The sequence below is a fragment of the Pleuronectes platessa genome, chromosome 8, assembly GCF_947347685.1.
Source record: "Pleuronectes platessa chromosome 8, fPlePla1.1, whole genome shotgun sequence".
Taxonomy (NCBI): domain Eukaryota; kingdom Metazoa; phylum Chordata; class Actinopteri; order Pleuronectiformes; family Pleuronectidae; genus Pleuronectes; species Pleuronectes platessa.
In genome coordinates this window covers 12,735,580-12,756,970 of record NC_070633.1, presented here as the reverse complement: position 1 = coordinate 12,756,970, position 21,391 = coordinate 12,735,580, and the positions used below count along the sequence as shown (strand labels likewise).

The 21,391-nt window shown below is 39.9% G+C and overlaps 2 protein-coding genes across 3 annotated transcripts in view; one reads left to right on the top strand and one right to left on the bottom strand.

Annotated features, from left to right (window-relative positions):
- Positions 1 to 21,391, top strand: part of ctnna1 (catenin (cadherin-associated protein), alpha 1) — a 75,514-nt gene that overhangs the window by 17,150 nt on the left and 36,973 nt on the right. For both annotated transcript variants that reach the window (XM_053428178.1, XM_053428179.1), the window contains exons 8-9: positions 18,102 to 18,182; positions 18,452 to 18,604. In XM_053428178.1, coding sequence (XP_053284153.1) covers positions 18,102 to 18,182; positions 18,452 to 18,604 — 234 coding nt within the window. The remainder of the gene's footprint in view (positions 1 to 18,101; positions 18,183 to 18,451; positions 18,605 to 21,391) is intronic.
- Positions 11,245 to 13,628, bottom strand: lrrtm2 (leucine rich repeat transmembrane neuronal 2). Its single transcript, XM_053428632.1, has 2 exons — positions 13,625 to 13,628; positions 11,245 to 12,983 (listed from the first exon to the last, which is right to left on the bottom strand). The coding sequence occupies exons 1-2, from the start codon at positions 13,626 to 13,628 to the stop codon at positions 11,341 to 11,343; spliced, it is 1,647 nt and encodes a 548-aa protein (XP_053284607.1). The 3' UTR covers positions 11,245 to 11,340.

The window sequence follows — 21,391 nt, the reverse complement described above, 5'->3', positions numbered from 1 at the left end:
TTGTATGACCTGAGAAATTGGGATCCATCACCACACTGACAAGAGGACATTACAGAGATTTGGCTTCTCATTTGACCAGATGTAGGAAATGAATGAGGAGCAAAATATGTAATTTCCAACTATGTGCAACGCTTTCTTTTCTGGTGCCTTGAAAGGGATAGTTCTCTGAAAAATTTAAATGCTATCATTATCTACTTAGCATTATGCCGATGGAAGGGTGGGTGAAGTGTTGAAGTCCAGAAAACACTTTTGAAGTTTCATAAGTAAACAGCATTAGGGTTTGAAAATTGAAGAAACTGGGGGCCCCTTTATCATACTTTACAAATTTTTTAGCCTAAATGTCGGTTGTTCACATAACACGCGCACACACTGCACAAGCTCTCGCCAAAGGTGCCAGAGTCGAGATGAGCTGGAGCTGGCTGCAGAACGTGCAAGTTTTCACTGAGCTCATCGTGATTCCCTTGTGAATGCAGTTCTGAGCTATGAGGATAACAGTGGACATTAAGGCTCAAAACATAGTTAACTTCGAAGGGTGGGCTTACTGTCACTTGGATGACACAGCAGGCACAGTATGGAGACATTTCCTGTCGTCAGTTTTTTACGTTTGAAGAAGTGGTCACCAGTTACCTCAATTCTATTGGATATGGCTGCTACGCTATTCACCCCTAAAACTCCAAAAGTGTTTTGTGGGCTCAGATACTTACCCACCCCTCCATCGCCATAGTGCTGAGTAGATAATGAGTGAATTTCAATTTTGGGGAGAACTATCCCTATAAACCAATGTTAGATGTTGACATATAACTGTGATTGAGCTTGACAGAATAACCTACCATCACACTGGCTTAATGGAGATGTCTCTTTCATGATTCTAAGGTAGAGCTGCAATGAAATGTAATTTATGCAGCAAGGCAATTCCCTTTTTTTTTAGTCGGTTTTCACTACAAGGTCATACCTAGCAAATATAATTCTGAGTGTTGAAACTGCAGTGCAAGTTATTTATCAGTATATTTTGCCATTACAGCATATGGGTTTACACTCACAGCTGATGCTGCTTGATAGACTCCTATCTCCTATTCACTTTCTCTCTCATTCCTTCTGCTCCTTCATTCCCTCAAGCTACAAGATGTCTCTACCCCCACTTTATCCACGTTTTTTCCTTCTCCCTATTTCACTCTTGAGACAAAAAATTCTGTCTGAGATCCTTTCGTTCTCATTTTTTTTGAGTGACATTTCAAGGATGACACGTAAGCCTTTTAGAATATTTCACGTACTTTTGTGTAGTTCTGCTCAGTATGCCTGTAATTTTTTACAGGTAAAATAATATTCACTAAGATTGCCAACGGCATTTACTTTGATCTGACCTATGCGGATAGGCAATGCTTTTACTCTGAATTTCCAGATATTCTAAGTATTCCATGACATTGAGGAATGTCCTTTATAGCAGGGTGACCACACATCCCAATTTCAAAGTATTTGTTCAGGCATCCCAAAGTCTTAGAGCATAATCAGGCTGAATGTTTTCTCAAAAGAAAACATTCATTTGTATAGTCATGTTAGAATTAAGGCTATATTAAGACCATGGAGATAGAGAAGACCAGTGTTCTAAACAGCGAATAAACTCACACAAACGCACACCTACTCTGGCTTGATACAGCCTCTCAAAGAAAGGAGGACAAATTAAAGAATGTTGGTGGAATTCTACAACTTTTGACTCAATGGAAGGAATGAGAATCTTGCATAACCAATGAAATGACAATGTTGAAGGGCTTTACCCTTGACATTCTAAACACATTAAGCTGTTGCTATGATTACTGTTTGTGCACTGAATTCATTTTTTTTCAGATAAGCTCAGACAAGAACATGTCAAGGTTTGTATAATTGTAGTAGTATAACAGGCTTACTCTCACTTATACAACCCAAGTTGCATTGTACAAGAGATCCCTCTAATAATATGTACAAGTAGGTCTTGTCCTTTTGAAATTTCAGAATCAATGTATTATTTAAAGATAGTATATATGATTCGCCTGAAATGAATGCCTCTATTATTTTTACACTATTTAAAGCATTTAGCATTATGGCCTTAAAGCTAAATTTGAGTTAAGAAGACTGAGTGCGGAATTATCTTCTGTTTCATTCCAGGGCTAATATGTCATGTGGTTTGAATTTTAAACATTTTACACCTTTGGTTTGTTATGTTTTTATAAAAACATAGAAAAACGTGAAGCTGCGGCACATTGATATGAAAAACTCTGATAACCTTGGGTTAGACTAATAGTGGACTTGAGCTTGTGGGAAACAGATATTTGGAAAATGACTTAATATACAGAATATGTTTTATTGTTGGATCCCGTTTTCCCTCCTCCAATCCTGAGTGGAAATGTACGTTTGCACAGTGTTGTGATTATCATTTAACAAGACTAGAGCTTGTGGACTCAGCCATTGAAGGGGAAAGGCGAGTGGGGGTAATGTTGCCCCAGCACTGCCACATAGTATGACCTCAATTACTCCATATTGTCAAGACAGTTCGGCATGGTGGGTGTTGAGTGTAACTGTTTCTGCCACTTTTTATTAATAATGCATCTCTTGTTCCCAGTTTCTGTCAGGGTTTTATTTCACATAAGAGAATGATGCTAGGTCGCTTTGACATATTAGGCTACTGACATTTAAATTCTTCAACTTGAAATGATACATTTTCATTTGGACCTGTATTAAAAGGACATGCTTATCCACTGCATTGGGACCCTAGCCTCTCCCTTCTCTTGCCATCTTGTATCTCAGTATAGTCTCCCACTCTGTACTACTCAGCATTTCTCTTACCCGTGGCTTTTTCCTGGTTGAATTCTCGTTCCCGTTTTTTCCATCCTTGCAATCCTTTCTGCCCCCCCCCGTTTATGTCCATCTCTCTCGTGCAACAGCTCACTTCACCCAGCCAACTCTTGCAGTCTTTTTGCCTCAGGCATCCGCAGTGAGTGACAGAATTTTGCTTTATGCCTGCTACTCTGTGCCAACATGGTGGCCTATCATTTATACACATTTTATGTTGAATGAATTTCAGACCATCTACCCTGTCTACCTGACATATTAATGAGATATGTGTTACCCAACAGAAAATTATTATTGATTTAAGTTTAAAAACACGTATGCACCAAGTAATCTGTAATTGAGTTCCCAGTGGATCTTTAACAAGTTTATGAGACATAAGCTAAAAAAGCATACTGTTAGGTAAGGATATTTTGTCTATCTAATGGTCGGGAACTGATAGACTGAATTAAGTGGAATGGCTCAAAGTAGTTTTTTCTTTTCCCCCATGTTGCGAAAAAACAAAAGTGGAATAACATCCAATGGGAATACACCTAAAGCAAGCCCTGGGTGAAAGGAGTTCAATTTATCTAGTTGTAATCTCATCTAAATGCATAATTAAAACAAATTACACTCCGCACAATGTAACAGGGAAAAGATTTAGTGTCCCCAAGGCTTTTCGAATATTTACAGCCTCCATAAAACACTAGTCTGTCAGTAACTGCCCGTCAGGCAACGTTTCCCAGACCTGGCCATTGATCTCCTGCTGGTTAGATCTAGGATTTTTGATTGGCTTTGCTTGCAGGTAGAGTAGATGCACCTTGTTTTTCCACTGTAGTCAAACAGCGCGGAAGGCCACGCCCTCACAATTGGATAATTGGAGAATTCAAACATTGACATTATTAGTTATGTGGGTAAATGAAATTGACCATGGCTTGGGTTTTACATAAAAAAGCTAACTTGTTGATATTCAGTAATTGCACTCTGCACAAAAAAGCAATTGCAATGTAAAGAAACATAACTGATAGTTTTCTTATAATATCAACCTATAGTCAAAACTCTCTTATAAAAATCTGAATGGTCCACTCTGGCTATCATAGAGAGTCTTGATGTTGGATCTGCAGAAAGGAACAAGTGAGAAAACTGCAAACTGATCCAAGCTCTGTTTGTGTTTGTTGAAGACACATTTTATTTGGCTACAAGATGTAAGGGGGGCGGGAGTCAACTAAACGTGTGTGTATTTTACTTCATTCAGTTGTCCCTGCAAGAGCTAATATTTGCTAACAGCTGTCTCCAGATATCAAGCTGATGTCTTGTCAACACAAACGGAGAAAGAAAGCAGACTCTCAGTTTCAGCTTGGTCTGTGCTCAAAGTGATCATTAAAGTTGATGCACTGTACTTAGTTGAATCATCTGCCTTCAACAGGGCTTACGTATCTATATGAGATGGCAGTTATTTCTATGAAATATGCATGATAATGTCCTTGTAAGTGGTTCAGTCTTATCATTTTTGCTCAATGTTTTGTACATTTGAGGCTAAAATAAATATGTCTTTGCTTTGTTGTTTTGCATTTGCCAAGGAAAATAAATCCCAAGTTTTAGGTTTTATAACTGGGTAATGTGTTTTATAATTTTGTCTATAATGTTCCCTTCACAGATTTATATTAAATGAAACGGTGTTAATTTGCCTTTTAAATGAAATGGAAGTTTAAGTTCTGTCACATGTCCCACATAGAATTGATTGCTTTTACACCAACATGAAAGCCACACCAAGCTTACGGTAACACCTGTTATAATTCCTATGTATGTTTTGGTCACTTGGGAGTTTAAAATGTAAGGAAAGTTTATTATTTTCTCACAGCATGTTGTGTATTGTTGCAGCTTTTCTGATGCTGATGTCAGTAGTGAGAGTGAACCAAATTTTGAAAAGCTCTCATAAACCTCCATAGAACTTTGGGGAACTGCATAGTCTTTTCAGTTAGAGAGTAGTTACGTTTTCTATTGTTGCTATAACGATTTGGATTTGAGCCATTTGGAATAGCGGTACATGAAGTGTCCATTTTGTTTCACCCTCATAGGAACCCTACATTTATCACAGACAAATAAATCAACAAAATGTTCTTATCGTGAACATTATTCAGCCCTTGTTTCTTACCTTGATAAGTCAGATGTCCACTTGCATTCATTGTTAAAAATGGGAGGGGAAACCAAAATTAGAATCTTGTCTTCTCAGCTGTCGTCTCAGAGCATTACATTAGTTGGAGGTTACAGGATAGTAACAGACTGAATTGAAGTAAATCAAGCTGTGATGAAAGTCTATAAATCTTCAGCCGCAAACTAAAAACACAACTTTTCTGACTATACCTTGAATAAAAGTTGAAACTAACAATTTAGTAGCACTATAATGGCACTTACTTATAGCACTTTGTAGTTTGGCTTTCTTGAAGAAATAGTACCCTCTTGATTCGTGTTGTTCTGGGATCTTACCCTCATGGTTGAATGCACTTATTGTAAGTAGCTTTGGATGAAAGTGTCAGCTAAACATAATGTAATGGCAAACCTCATCTAGGCATGTTTTGACTTATTCACTCAGATTACATATTATAGCAAGTCCCATTATAAAACAAGCAACTGAGCTTGGCAACAAGATATTAAATGACTGGATAATGTGGATATCTTTGTGTTGAGTGAAAAACCATAAAATTACACAGAGTCCTTTGCTAAAAAGCTGTGTGTTCAACAGATGCATCTATTTGTATCATTATCATCCATCTATTTTCAAAACCTTGGAAGCCTGCATCATGGCCTTTCATGGAAATCAGCGTACCTGGCTAATTGACAGCAACAATGTTTTGTTCAAGCCGTATTATCAAATCAGACTTTATTGTCTTCTTACTGGCATACAACAGTAAAGCAGGTAGAAAGAAATGGCCTTTCCAGTTTGTAACCAGACTGTTTGTAATATGTCATATGGTGTGGTATTTCAGCTAACCTATTGAAAGTTGTCCACTCTGCACAGAAAACAAGGTTCGTGGTGGAGCTGTCAGTGCTGTTGCTTAGAGAACATGATTACAGCAGTGCGTTGTATTAAATCATATGTCACAATTTGACACACCGCTGACTTCTGGGAAGAGAAGGCAGCAATGGAAGGCCTGCGGTACGGAGTGCCTGTTTTTTTTATTGTTTGGACACTTAATCCAAACCAATACATCACAAAGAGGACTGGAACTTTGCTAAATAACCATGGTCTGTGGCTCTGACAGCTGACCGTAGTCTAAAAGTGTAAAATAAAAATACGCTTTTCTTTATCTATGGTCGCCGTACTGACTATGAAGAGGAAATTGGATGGAGCACTACTAGATTTTGAATTTGTGGAAATTGCAGTTGAGCAAGAAGGACAGGTTGTTGGAGCCAATGGCTACCTAATTTTCCTGTCATATGAAATGGGCCACACACAAGAAAATAAAATGTTAATTGTACTTCAATTCAACGCAACCAGTAAATAACTTGGTGAGCAACCTTTTTGGTCATGTTCTTGCCATCATAATTTTTGGTGCGCGAAAAATGGTCATGTTCTAATTAGGGGCAACAATATCCGGCTGGAGTTTGAGCTCAATGCCAGTGAGTTTACCATACTCACTGTGCCTGCACTGACTAAAGTATCCAATTTTAGACTCAGTACTAGTCCATATAGGTGATAGCAATGATGCTGTTTCACAAATGGCTCATTCGTTTTTGCTTTCTTATATTTATACCAAGACTGTGTTAGCTTAACTTCATCTTTAAGTTGTAGCTAATGTTGCCACCCTCTAAAAAGATCAGCAAAAAGGCTCAGTATTTTCTATATAGAAACAGAGTCTGACCTTTGTGTTGGTCATCCCTCTATTGGTTGTCCTTGAATCCCCAAATCATGTAGTTGAGGAATGGGTTTAAATGTGTTAAGTAATAAATACATTAGCGATGTATTGGATGATGAGTCCCCAGATCAATATGTCCTTCCCAACCATTTTCTAGATTTATTGGAGGTTTCATAATAATACCTGAAGCATGCATGAGCTCTGAGTCCTTGAACCCTCCAGACTACAGAGGCCTCACAGTCAGACTCGTCAGTTTAGTGTCTCCCCCGCCTGGGTACACTCTGTAGGCTAATTATGTGCTTTCTGAAGGCCTCATCAAAAAAAGAGAAGGTAAAATTGAAGTACCTCTTACAGCTGGAAAGCCAGGTAAGCCTATATTCCTCACAATGTTTGCACTCCAAACTGCGTGACATAAATAAGTTGCCTTTAGATAAAGTTTACATATCGAACAACATGTCAACCTGAAAATATCCAACTCAAGACTTTGAATTAAAGTCCTATAATTTTTTGGAGCAAATTATGTTTTTGCTGAGGATACTCACATAGTGGTGAGTGAATTAAACTGTTCAGTGCACTATCCCTTTAAAGTGCCATTCGTGACACGCAATGTGTGACACGCGACACATGTGTCTAATCGTGTCTTTGCACTCTAGAACATTGCTGTCAGTGTATAAAGATCACACACCACACCACTTTGATTTCACCCCATTACGTCTCACTACAATTCTGTGAAATCTACAGTGCAATGCCAATTCTATAGACATACACCCAACCCAAACCTCCAATTTGAAAAGCCTTCTTAAAAACCAATGGGTGTCCAAGGTCTTTTTGTCATAACGAGTCTGCTAAATAGCATTTAAAAAATCCAGAATTTACCAGATTCAATGTAAAATGGCCAATTAATCAAAAAATTTGACTTTTACGATTATTTAACACTTTGAAATGTAGTTCATTTATACAAGGGAGGAAATAGAAGTTTTGTTATCACCGTCTTTTTCTATAACTGACAACATTAGTTTGATTTAGCGTGGACCTTTTAGCTTCCAACTGTCAGCCAAGATTTCTAATCTGGAATTTTATTTGGAAGTTGATGCCTGTGGCCATTTTTAGAATATTATTTTTTCTTTGCGTGAAGCTATTGAAGTAGTGGAGGCAGATAATATAGTAATTCATCAAGTAAAAATATTATTTGTTACTTTAGTAAATCTTCATGTTTGAGTAAATCACTTTTCTCTATTTTAGTTATCACATATTCAAAAACTCTGAGTTTACCATTATTGTTTGGCCAGAAAGAGCAGAAATGACCTTTGCCTCTGTGAAACCAAGGAGTGGGGATTGCAGGTTGTGACCATCATGCTGACCTCTGTTAATGCTTCGTTTTTCATCACATCAATTTGCAATCTAGGTAATTTAATAATAGTGCTGGCGTACACTGCTGGAAGGTATTTTTTTTTTACTTTAGGGACCTAAACTGTTACTAGAAAAACATGTGAGAGCGTTTATGTTCAATACATATGAATTTTCACAATATACTCTTGCATTTCACCTTCATCAAAGGTTGTTTATTTTTGGAAGGCTTTTTTCAAGAGCGTGAGGTGTATACATTTAACAAAAAATTGAAAGACCAAACCATGTTGTGAGCATCCATCATTTCAAACAGTCTAAATCATAACGATTTTATTTAAAAAATATATGTTTTGAGGGGGGAAATGTTTTTTTTTCCAGTTTGGCACATCTTTTCCACTATACAGATATGAAATTGTACATTTTACAATACAAAAGGAAAATGGGAAGAGAAAAGCATTCATTTTGCACAAAGATGTTGGGTAAGAGAGAGGGGGATTGGTTCACTTGGTTTTTCTTTTCTTTTTTTGTTTATTTTTTTTAGGCAGGATGGGGACCAGGGCTAGAGGATGACAAGAGGAAACAAAAACAGTTTACAAAGACCCAGTGCAAAGGGATGCATACTTCTACAAATTCTGTGGATTTTCAGTCACTCAGTACACCTGTAGTCAGTGAAATTTAATTTCAATGATTGACAAAACCTTTATAGGAATTCCACATACATCCCCGTTCTTGGTGATATAAAAATGAGGTCCCCCCCATAATGTTTGCTGAATGACATTAGGAATATTTAACTCAATTTCGACTTTTGAACATGCAAGACAGATTAGAAGGGCAACAGTAAAAGCAGTGCTGGAAGAAAAGCTGGAAGAAAATAAACAAAGTGGAGCTGCAAGGCTTTGGAAATCGGTATGATCAGTGTAGTTTTTCATGTGAAGTGTAACAAGTTTTGGTTTACACACTTTCTTCAAACTTGTTGAATGCATTTTATGAGCATGTGCAGAGAAACATTGACACAAACACTCATTTAAAAGTGTGAATCCAAATTTTGCAGGCTCCCAAGAGACAAAGCCACAAATGCTAACCCCTGGCTACCTCTAGGGGCACCAGCCAACACACAGCAGCCTATTTGCTCAAAACCAGATATCTCCCTTCAACAGGCTATGACACTTCTTGCTGTCTGAATGGCTGACGTTGTTAAACGTTGCCACACATTTAACTGTCTACAAAATGCCATATCTTGATTTCCAGAGTGAAATGATTTTCACTGTAAAAATGCTCAATACAGCTCATCAGTTAACCAGTAATGAAACTGCTGCCTCTGTGGGATCAGTATACATTTCATGCCCAAGTGCAATCAGTCAGCATTCGTCATTCCATTTTCTACTACCTTTACTTGGCCAGAGAAATGCTTAATGGTTTTGACATTACCCCAGAGTTGCCCCTCTCCATCGTCCCATCAATTCCTCTTAATTCCTCTCTTTCACCCTGCCCCCACCACCAAACTGAACACAAAGAAGTGCGGAGCTGCGGCAGCAGCTTTAGTCTGATGCTAATGCACATCCTCTCCCTGCTGCATACAAATGTGTCCTGACCCAGGCTTGCTGTTTGCTTATTACCGGATCTCCATTTGCTTTCAGGGTATTAACCACAGTTTAACTTGACACTTGTGACTGCCAACCAAGTAACTGCTTTCAAATTTATTATTCACCCTAACCACATTTTTTAGACTGTAAATGACAGCTCAGTATCCCTCACAAGAGCAATTCCTTAAAATAAAAGGTTATGTGTGGTGTGGAGGACAATTCTAGTGGAACTACTTTCGAGTGGCTGAACAAGCCAAATGTTGCTGGATCACTGGTGTGGGTGACAGAATATTAGATTATTTTTGCCTTGCCTTAATTGGTTCAATCTTGAGCCTGTCAGTCCTGATTAGAGTGTAAGCAGTTAAGATCCTGGGTGACTGGGAAAGGTTTAATTTTCAGAGTGAAATGCTCTCCTATCTGGTATTTGCACTGTTCATTATCGTTTCACTTGCTACCCTCATGTCACCCTAGCTGGTCTGTATATTGATCCTTGTATATTTGAGCAAATCAGTAAACTGTACTTATTAGGTGAAGCTGTTGGAATGGTTATGGTCACAGTGTGTATGGCATTTGGGTGCTCAAAAATCCATGTACAAGTTATGGTACATTTAAAGGTCTAATAGTTTTGTTCTTGATGTCCAAGGTCAGGAAGACATCCATGTGCTTTGCTAAGCAGTGTAGCGTATTGGAGATTAACCACAGACAAACCATGCTTAGTGTTTCCCACAGGTTAAGAATTTATTTGTCGCAGTTGGCCCCTGTGTGTGGGTGCTCTAACATCCGAGTCAGCTGCAAAACAGCATTACATTTACAAGCTAAAATCTGATTTAAAGAGTTCATTTTCCCAATTTATATAATTGAACATAAATTCACCATACCGGCAGTGTTTTCAATCAGTATTCACTTTTAGTTGCATTCGCACACAAGATATGGGTTTCACCCGAAAATCCCCTTTTGGCTAAGGGAAGCTGTTTTGGGGGTGGGCTGCCCAAATAAATTCTGCAAATAGGAAACACTGAGAGCCTTTTGGTTTGATGGAAATGTATAGACTTTCTTAATAGGCTCATGTCTGATTTTTCAAAAGTAATATAATTATCGTATACCGAATAGGATTCCAGCCTCTCTAGAGAGGATTTTTATTTTTATTTATAACATAATAATAATATCATGAATTTATAATTCAGAATGTGAATTTGGTCGTAGTAGCCTTTAATGTGTCATGCCTCTCCCCAAAACAATGAAGCTGTAAAACATGTATATATCACTCCAATATCCAATTAATCTGCCTCAGTGTTAGAGTGATTAGCTTACAGGGTCTGTGGTGCATTTAGAATCATGATTTCAAATATTTACTCTGTAAAAGATGTAAATCACATTTCTAAACTTAATGTATTCTGTACGCAGTGGGCCATTTGGCTGTTATATAGTATTCTCTCTGTGCTGCAGAATATAGAGACAATGTAGAGACAAATCTCACAGTTTACAATTTTCTTGTTTAAAATGATTGCCCCCTGCCTGATATGAACAACCTTGCATTCATAGAAAAATAAATTTGTGACTATCCCTACCTCATCCCTAAACTGTCACGTCCAGCCTCTGTCATTGTGGCATTCAGTATTTCTCACATATTCTCAAATCTCACTGGTAGAAATTATGCTTTTTACATAAATTGGAAAACAAAATCAAAAAAGCAAACCCTGTATCATCTGAAATGGTCAAATGGAAAACCATATGCTCTAGGAATAAATAAGAGTTCATACTTCACACTCTTTGTAAGGCAGTTGCTGACACTTGCACTGCCCATAGCCATTGATGATCACGAGTGCCCCTTCTTCGTGGCTGGGCTCATATTCATTATAGGGTACCTGTGTTGCTAGATCTGCCATAGGCTGCCGCTGCTGGGTCCTCATCTGTCTGCGGTTCTGTATGGCCGAACAGTGGCGTATCCGGCGCAGGGTGGGAGGGCAGCACTTCCGTGAGATATACACAACAAAAATGATGAAAAAGAATGAAAATAGAAGGGCCATAGTTCCAATTATAACCCTATGAGTCATAACAGTGTTGTCCATTGCAGAGAAGTCATCCGTTACTGCTGCCTCTTCCAATGCAGCAGTAGTTGCTTGAGCAGTGAGTGGTGTTTGTGTTGTGGTTGTCGTGGTAGTGACCGTGGTAAAGCTCCCAAAATCCTCCGCATAGTCCTGCGTGGGGGTCAGCTGCATAATTCCAAACAGGGAGCTTGTGATCTCTGTAGCTGTAGTAGCGTCTGTGGTTGTACTGATTGTCTGAACAACTGGCGCTGAAAAATTCTGGCAAAGCTGGAATCCATAGACGGCATCAAGTATCTCCTCCCCTTGGGCGTATTCAGGACTATGGCAGAGAATGGAATGTTCCCACCTTCCCTTAAAGGTGCTTAGCCAAGTAGCCAGAGAGCAAATCCTTTTGGTACATTCCCACAGGTTGCTAGACAGCCCAACAGTGCCCAGAGACTGCCACATTTCCATGACTTGGGGATCCAGACTGCTTAGTTTGTTGTTATCCAACAGCAAAATCTTTAAATTTGGCAGCGTTTGAAACACATCAGGTGTGAGGACACGAATTTCATTTCCTGTAAGGTCGAGCTTCTCTAAAGTGGTCCAGCTCCACTCCATGCCACATGTTAGGTTGCTGATTTTATTCCATTGCAGATATAAAAACTGCAGAGCAACAAGGCGAGGGAAATGGGCTAAGTTGATCTTGGTCAGCTGATTGTGCTCCAAGTGGAGCTCTTTAAGCTTAATGAGCCCAGCAAATCCATTCCGTGCCATACTTCTTAGACGGTTGCTGCTCAGGCCCAGATATTCCAGGCTGCGGCAGTCCCAGAATGCTCGAACAGGTGTGGTGCGAAGTAAATTTGAACGAAGGTGGAGTATCTGGAGCTTCCTCAGTCCATGAAATAGTTCTGGTTCCAATGCAGTCATCTGATTGAAGGACAGGTCCAGTATCTGGAGGTTGATGAGGTGGATGAAGGTTGTGTTGGGCAACTTGGTGATACGATTAGAGCTCAGATTGAGGTCCTTCAGCTTGTAGAGCCCTTGAAAGGCATCCTCTTGTACAGTGGTAATCTGGTTGTGGTCAAGGTGTAGCCAGGTCAGCTGGCCGAATCCATAGAACTGATCAGGGCTGAGCTCAGTGATGCTGTTGTGACGTAGTGACAACCCCAGGGCCCCCTTGTCCACACCATCTGGGGGTGCCTGAAGCCCCTGGGTGTCGCAGTAGAACTGCAGGTCCTCACAGCGGCATTTTTGAGGGCAGGTTGTGCACGATGCAGGAGGCAGCTGGCACACTAGGAGCATGCTGATCACACACAGACACAGAGCCGCTGGTGCAGGTCCCACCAATGGCCACCTTGAATGGAAACCTGGGTGGGTTCAAAGATAAGAAAATGAACTATGGGGCGGGAAAGCTAATCTCTGCAGAGCACTTATTACTAATTCATGGTGGCGATTGTGGTCTCGTTTGTTAACACATGCACATGCACCAGTTTAGGTATTTTACATTGACAACTTTCACAATCTGTGTAACAATGATATCTTTGACGTTATGTTTAGTAGAGATATCATTTACGGAGGCATCTAATTATCAAATGCATACAGGAGCTGCACTCCTTTCCACCCCCTTATTTTTTTTAATTTGATCTATTTTGTTCATAATTTGTGCTCAGCGATTTGGCGTTAATATACATTTTCTGCTGCTTACATCATTCATTTATTCATTTTTCGATTTTTTTCCCCATTTCTGAGCAGCATATATGATATATGCTGTCATCCTTTTAATCTTTAGTTTTTTCTTCTTTTTTTTCTCCGAGTTTTGTTATCACTGATGAATAATAATGGTATTTGAAAAGTATACATACACAAGACTGATTCAGTGAAGAAGGAAACATGAAAGACAATTGCAGTAAATAGACTGGGCTGAAGAGCTTTTAGTCCTCAGCCTCCCTCTCTCTTACTTGTATTCCCTATTCATGTCCCGACCTGCCGTATAAAGGGGCTAACTTACCCATTCTTTTGTGCACATCGGAGGCTGCATTCAACTGTCCTTTTCTGCAGACTCTTGGAGCAACCAGATGGAAAAAAAATCCAAAGGGAAAAAACCCTTTTGAGTAAGCACAAAAGGAATCAGCCTCTTTGGAAATAAAGCAATTCGGAGCCCACCCCAATGAGACAAAATCTGAAATTCCATGTCCCGAGATGATGCTTATTCCGGGGGTTTTCTCAGTCCGTTAAAATCCAAGCTGAAAGAGAGTGTTGAATCTTGTCCTTCATCCCAAAAATCCTTGAAATAAATATTTATATTTTTTTAAGTTGATCAGTTGCATCCAGAGCGACTCCGATGAACAGACCCCCTCCTTCTCCTTTTTTTCCTCTTTCTTTTTTTACCCTTTTGTTTCCCTTCCACGGCAATGATGTCAGCTTAAATGGTTAATTGAAGATCAAGTGTTCCTCTTTCATGGCTGTGTTGTTCCAACCCTAACTTGTTGATGGCAGCTAGAGATCCTGCTTCCGACGCCGGCTCAATCTCGGCATAGCCTCTGCAGAGCTGTGCGCGAAGCTCTCGTCTGCTAGCTGAGACGCAGGGAGAGAGAAAACACCAGAGCGGGGAGTCAGGGATGTTATTCTGTGCTTTTTGTTGCAGCCACTCACTGCTACAGAGTGGTGGCAGCCTGGCGTCGATCATCACTACTGTTTCTCTCTCTCTTTCTCCCTCCCACACACACAAACACCCTCTCACTCTCTTGCTCAGTCACTTGCTCTCTGCCTCATACACACTGCTTGTGTACCTCAGTCCTACCCCACCTCCCACTGCCTCCCCCAACCCTCCGCGCTGACCCCCCCATCCCCCCTCCCCCTCCTTCCACTGGCTCGTCACCATCAGAATATTGATATCTTGAAGGTGTTGCAGCAGCTTGCTGTTGAAATTAACCACAGCTGTAAATCTGAGTGTTGCCTTGACGTTGCACTGCATGGGCTATGTATGGAAGTATACCCGAGACTTAAACTAAATGGCATAACAATGCTAAATTGAATTTATAGCAAGTGCCTTTAGGCAAAATAATCATGTACAGGATTGATAATAGGTGTGCTGTATTGCCATAGGAGTAAGCTATAGCAGAGCTAACATGGGGTGTCTGGCTTATATTCATAATTTACATATCCTGAGTGCAGTGCTTTAATTTTTGAGCACTGGCATGTGATGTATGACCAGCTGCTCTGCAGTTAAATGAGATTGGCTTTGAACATGTAATGGTTGCAGTAATGTAATAGCAGAATTGCTGCTCGATTCACAAGGTGAGATCAAAGAAACGAAAATTGTGTTAATATGACATTTTCCCCCCGGTATTGAGCAAATGGATTTGATATGTGGTTTTATATGAAAAGGGCCATATTCCAGCATCATTTAGAATGTTATATTTATGTTGTTCAGTGTATGAAAACACTACGACTTTCTCTTAATTATTTAATGGGGCTGGATATGGATGTGAAGGTAATTGCAATGAACTAGATTTACCGCAGCAAAAGGCTAGATACCAGAGAACATCCGAAGGACATGTGCTGTTGTTTTCTACCCCGTCATCCCATTCCTCACTCAAGCATCTTTTACTTAATTTATTTGAACCTATTTCACCTGTTGCAGACAATAGGTTGTACTTAATGAAATGAAATGCAATTCACCCTGTGCTTTTGCAGTAGATTGTAGTCAAAGACTAACTGAAACCAATGTTCTATTTTCATAATTGAAATTTGAATAATTAAAAGCTAACTTGCGTCACAAATTCACAGAACTGTGGAGAGAGCAGAAAATCATTGTTACCAAATGTTTATGTCCTATTAAATCTTATCACATAATTCTCAGTTCATCTTAAGACAACACAAACATCTGGCTGTGACTTTCCATGTCAGCTGACTAGCATGCTGCTGTCATTCTCCACAGTTATTGTGGTAGACTACATGTCCCACTGGGACTCCCCTGCAGAATGTGAGAGTGGAAAACATGGCAAAACCTGCTTAAATCTCAGGGGGCATGATGGATATTCCTTTTACTTAAGGGTTACATTTGCACTTGGAATTCAAGCTGTTTAAAAACATTTTGTCAGAGAAAAAATTATATAAATTGACAACCAATTGAGAGAACTTGATGACATATCGATAAAAGCAATATCATTGAGCTTAGTGATCATTTGACACTTGAAGCTATTCCTTTTGAATCTTTCCACAATCCAGCGGACTAGTGGCTTTGTAGAAAAGGGATGTTCCTAAATCTGTCCTGAAGGAGATGGATAGAGACTCACTTGAGTATCATAAAAGATGCCGTAGAGAAACAGCCTCCATAATAAGCACCTGAAGAAGAAGTGCTTTAGAACCCTCTGGTGTGGAAATAAAATATAGGCTAGGCATGAATGAAATAGGATTGAGGGAGTAGGGGTAAAGCAGACTAAACCCTACCACAGCATTCCATCCAGCCTGCAGTAAAAATAAGGGGATTAGTTCCATTGGAGCTCCCCAGCCCCTAACTATGTACACAGCCCTTAAATAGGCAAAGGGCAGTGGGGGATGGGGTAGGTCAATGCCACCACCATCCATGTGTTATGTCACACTTGATTTAAGCTTTATAAGGGGGATTAACAGCCCAGAGTCCAACTGTTTCTTTGCCTTTTCTCAGTTAGCCTATACCTTTTCATCTAATTTTGCTCAAATTTTGTTTTAGTCCAGTGTCTCTCTCAATCTCTCACATGCTGCATCTCTCCATCATTCCTGAAAGTTTTATATATATTCACTGCTTGAGCAGTTTGCAGAACATCGCTCTGCTCTCAGCGGGGGGGGGGGGGGGCAGTGGTTATGGCCAACTGCCTCACGCTTAGCTGTATGACCACTGCCTATGGTGTTAAGGCCTCAGTATGCTTCTCCGAGTCCGTTTCGGAATGACGGACGGACCTTTTTGATTTATAGTTCTACGAGCCTTTTTGTTGTGAAAACAATTCACCGCCAGAACAGTAGATGGCGAAACGGTAGTCGAGCTTAGACAAGCCTACCTCATGAGGTATATAGAAGAAGTCCACGCTGGTTTATTTACGTCCTCCCGGCTCCTCACACACAGTGAACGATGGCAACTAACAGAAAAAGGATGTTGATGACGCGACAGTTTTTGCTGAATAAAGTGACACCCAGCAGGTCAAAATGCTTTTGTTATCGTGTCTTAGCGCAGCGGTTCCCCGGTCTTGTTTCCAAACTGCGTTGCTAATTCAACAGCTGCAACAGCTTGAAGCTACACGGAGGCAGCTAGCTCCCCCCAGCTTCCACACACAGTCAGCAGGGACACCCGATACTAACTACTACCAAGTGTTTGCTTCTAACCTGACGGTGTTTGAGAAACAGTGTCATGAGAGCCGTGGGATTAAAGTCAGCAGGTATTTGCGCTGTTCCCACCGCAGTTAGCATGGTGGCTAGCCCGCTACCCCCGTTATCAAAGTTCGTTATAACCGTATGTGACCGTACACACATGCTGTAAGTGCTCTAACCAGCCACCGTCAGCCGGACAACGCCGCTGGCTTAACACACTTGTCACATTAATCATAGAGTCGTAGTTGTGATTTGGGTTTATTGTGATGTAGGGAATGGAACAGGAAGTTTCCATTCTGAAATGCTGGCGTTAGCGGACCAATCACAGCCAAGTGCTATCCGTGGGCTGTCCGTCATTTTGACGTGTAGTTAGAAAAATGAGAGCTGCACGAAAAGCTCTCCGAGGAGCCTCGGAGAGGCACGGAGAGGGCGTTCCACGTTGGAGAGGGCGGTCCTATCTGTCCGTGTCCGTCAAAACGGAGAAGCATACATTGGCCTTAAGTGTTACTGTACATAATTTCACATTTACCCATGTGGAACAAATTTGAACTTCTTATTCGTCACACATTTCTCATTCGAGATAAGTAAGTGAAAATGGAAAACAAGATTAGAATGTTATTTTGACTTTGCATTACATAGGATGCAGTGCTTTTTTACATTTTTATTAACTGTTGCCCATGTCCACACTATGGAAAAATAAATACTTGCTTCTTTATTTTGGTTCTGGATTTCCGTATCAAACAGGGTTTTAGTCCTGCAACTGGAGATCTGTGAAAGCACTGTTCTCAGGTTGAAGAGCTTATAGGGAGAACAACACTTTTGAAACAGCTACAAAGTGCTGCAGATTCTGTCATTTCAGGCAGAAAATACAGACAAGAAACCAACTTCAGACTTTTAACATTCCTCTAAACTGTCCGACTACAGTTCAGAGAGATTTGTTCCCTTTTGCCTTCATTCACTTCAGTCTATAAGATGTTGCATCTTTTCAGACGCCGACATAGATTGATTAAATTCAGTGTTATCCTTGTTCTCTCATCCCAATGCTAGTTTATACAAGCGTCCACAGCAAATACGTTGGAAACAGTTGTCACAGTACTTTATTACTGCACACTAATTACTTTTCCATATTCATGCTTTAGGCTGGAAGGAAGGACAGGAGTGATGCTCTTAACACGGCCATCGACAGGATGACAAAGAAAACCAGAGACCTTCGCAGACAGGTTTGTTCCCCGTTTAAATTTCTTCTACGATATTTATTTCATGCATATATATATTTATATATAGTTTACTGCTCATGTATATTTTTTTCACCTTAGGAATGTCTTCGCTGTAGTTTAGCTAATATAGTTGATAAGCTATCTTCTTTGTCTATCTTGTGTATGAAGGTAATGTAAGCTATTTAGTAAGGTAAACAAGCTCTACTGTAAAATGTGAATGCATATACACAAGGGAATATATTATTTTAACGCTGCCTTTCTTTTCTTCACAGCTGCGTAAAGCTGTAATGGACCATGTCTCCGACTCCTTTTTGGAGACTAATGTTCCCCTTTTGGTCCTGATCGAAGCTGCGAAGAACGGCAACGAGAAAGAAGTCAAGGAATATGCCCAGGTGTTCCGCGAGCATGCCAACAAACTGATCGAGGTAACGTCCAATTTATTGTTCCTCCGTAGTCAAATTCTGATGTGACCCAAATAACCAACATGTTGTACTGCTGGTTGTGGACATTTTAACCTGGCTTATGGTTAACATCAGTCTTCATCTAGCTTCTGTGTTTGTTGCTCTGTTCTCAGAGATACTCTTGTGATACAACTCTAGGATTACAAGGCCTCCGAAAACCGCAATCTGGAATTTTCTTTCCCTAATGAAAACAAAGCCTAAAATATGGAAATTATTTTCTATGGTGACTGTATTTGTCTATCACTCTTTCCCCCAAACACAGATAGACACAGAGAAAACGTTCCAACAGCATTTATTTGTAAATTAAAGGCAATCCTGACTGTAATCTTATGCTGTGACGCTATAGCCAGCAGACCAACAACATTTCAATTGGTGGTTATAACAGCGTATCAAATATTTAAGCACAACTGAAGGAGGCAACAACCACAACTCAAGGATAATGCTACCTCTGGGAAAATGTTGTCCTTCCCTCAACAGATTGTTGTATGATTTCTTACTGACCAAGTCCACATGTCTGCTTAAGTGATACTTACTGCATAAGTACTGCCCAACTTCATCCTGCTTCCTATTCCTTTCTTTGGTGTGGACTCATGGCTTAACAGCAACAACAGATATTGTCTTGTCACATGGTATTTCGAAAGCAGCTGCATGGGCAACGTCTCAGATGAGCAACATTCTCATAAAATCACCATTGACCTAATTAGAGGTCTTTTAAATCTCTTGAATGCCTTTGTCAGAGCATTATGCTGAAAGTGACTTTTCTCCCATGGGCAAATTACCATGAGTGTTGCTGGATCGGTTCGTCCAGCAAGAGCAGGGCAGTGTGAGCATTGACTGGGATTACCGCTGAGGCATCCAAGGGAAAAGGGGACCACACTGGGGAGTAGAGCCCTAAGTAGCTCCTGAAGGCTGAAGTGTCAGGAGTTGCATTAGACTGTGACATTGATGAACTTCTCAAACACTCGGTCACTACACCGGCTTCTTAAACTTTGGTGGCTGTTTTAGATGAATGGTATTCAGTGTTAATTTTGGCAGCTATTTTTGATTTAGTCTTAGTCTTAGTCTTTTGACGAAAATGAAAATTAGTTTGTCACATTTAGTCTTTTTTATCCTTCTTAATTTTAGTCTAGTTTTAGTCAACGAAAACGAATTACATTTTAGTCTAGTTTTAGTCGACGAAAACGAATTACATTTTAGTCTAGTTTTAGTCACATTTAATAGCCACATTAAACTCCTTTTCTATAAAAACATATAGCTGCAGCCTAATAGCTTAAAAATATATATTTAGTTTTAAATGTGAAAACAAAAAGTGAGAGCAGGTCAGGCCGGAGGCGAACACAGAAACTGCAGCTCGGTTCAAACCAACTGCAGCTTCTGCTCTGATCAAGAAGCTGCGGTGCTGATCTCTGAGCAGCTGAGACCAGAGAAAATCTGTGTTTTCACTGTTTCCATAGTAAAGAAGCAGTCAGTCACTGAGCGGCTGCTCCACGAGAACGAGCTCTGCTTTCACTGTGTCTCCCTGAGCGAGTGCGCGGGGCGGGGGGCGGAGCTATGGACCGGTGCGCTATCTGGGAGCGAACAGGCACACACACACACAGACACACAGACTCACTCGCCCGCTACTGATACTTCATGACGGCCTGATACGATGATGTTTTAAAAATTATTGTGACTTAGTCAACCACCAACATTTTCGTCTCGTCTCGTCTCGTCAACGAAAGTTAAAATAGATTTAGTCATAGTTTTTATTTTCAAAGATCCGTTTTCGTTACGTCTTCGTCTCGTCTTTGTCATGGGAAAAGGGTCGTTAACGAATATTTTTCGTTATAGTTCTCGTCAACGAAATTAACACTGATGGTATTAGATGTAAATACTTTGCCAGTTGCCACATGCAGTTAGATGTGATTGAGTGAATCTCAAAATGGACTGCACTGCATTAGCATTGAGAGGCAGTGCTGTCCGCTGTTCATAAAAGTAGAGATGATAAAAAGTGTTTTCACCTGTTTAAGGAACAAATGGAACAAACTTTCCTCTATACACTGATTTAATATCAACACTGAAACAGAAGAAGTTGTTAGATAGAATCCCATGCAGTCATAGTTCTGGGTGATATGTTTTGTTTTATCCTTTAGACAAAATATTTAATTCGCTCAATATCCAAGCCTTTCTAAACTGCTTGCTTGATCCAATCCTTCATAGAATATTCATCAGCAATAGGATCTTTGTTAGACATAAATTAAGAATTAAAGCTGACTATCTCAGGAGCCCCATTGAATAGCATATATTTGTGCTGTGTCCGGAGAATTGGCCAAACCTGAATTCTCATGACTAAATAAGATACATAACTGATCATTATACTTAACGTTGACTAAAACACAAGTATAACTATATGGATTAGACATGATTACATCCAAAAGTGACTGCTCACTAATTTATGTAACTAATGATAATCCTACTTAATCTTTTATTACACCCTACAAGTGCAGTAAGTTGTTAAGTAAAAAATCCCCTGTAGAATTGACCTTGTCTGTTTCGCTTACAAAAAGATTATTGGAAACTATTATATTCCATGAATGTACCACTAAAAATATGCAAATCATAAGTTCAACCACAAAAATATGCTAAATTATTCTAAATATATTCTAGAAGAAGCAATATCACGTCCAAAGACAATATAATGGCAGGTGCAGATGCAACCGGGCGCTCATTCATTCTTGCTGACATAAATTGAAACATGTGTCTGCATTTAAA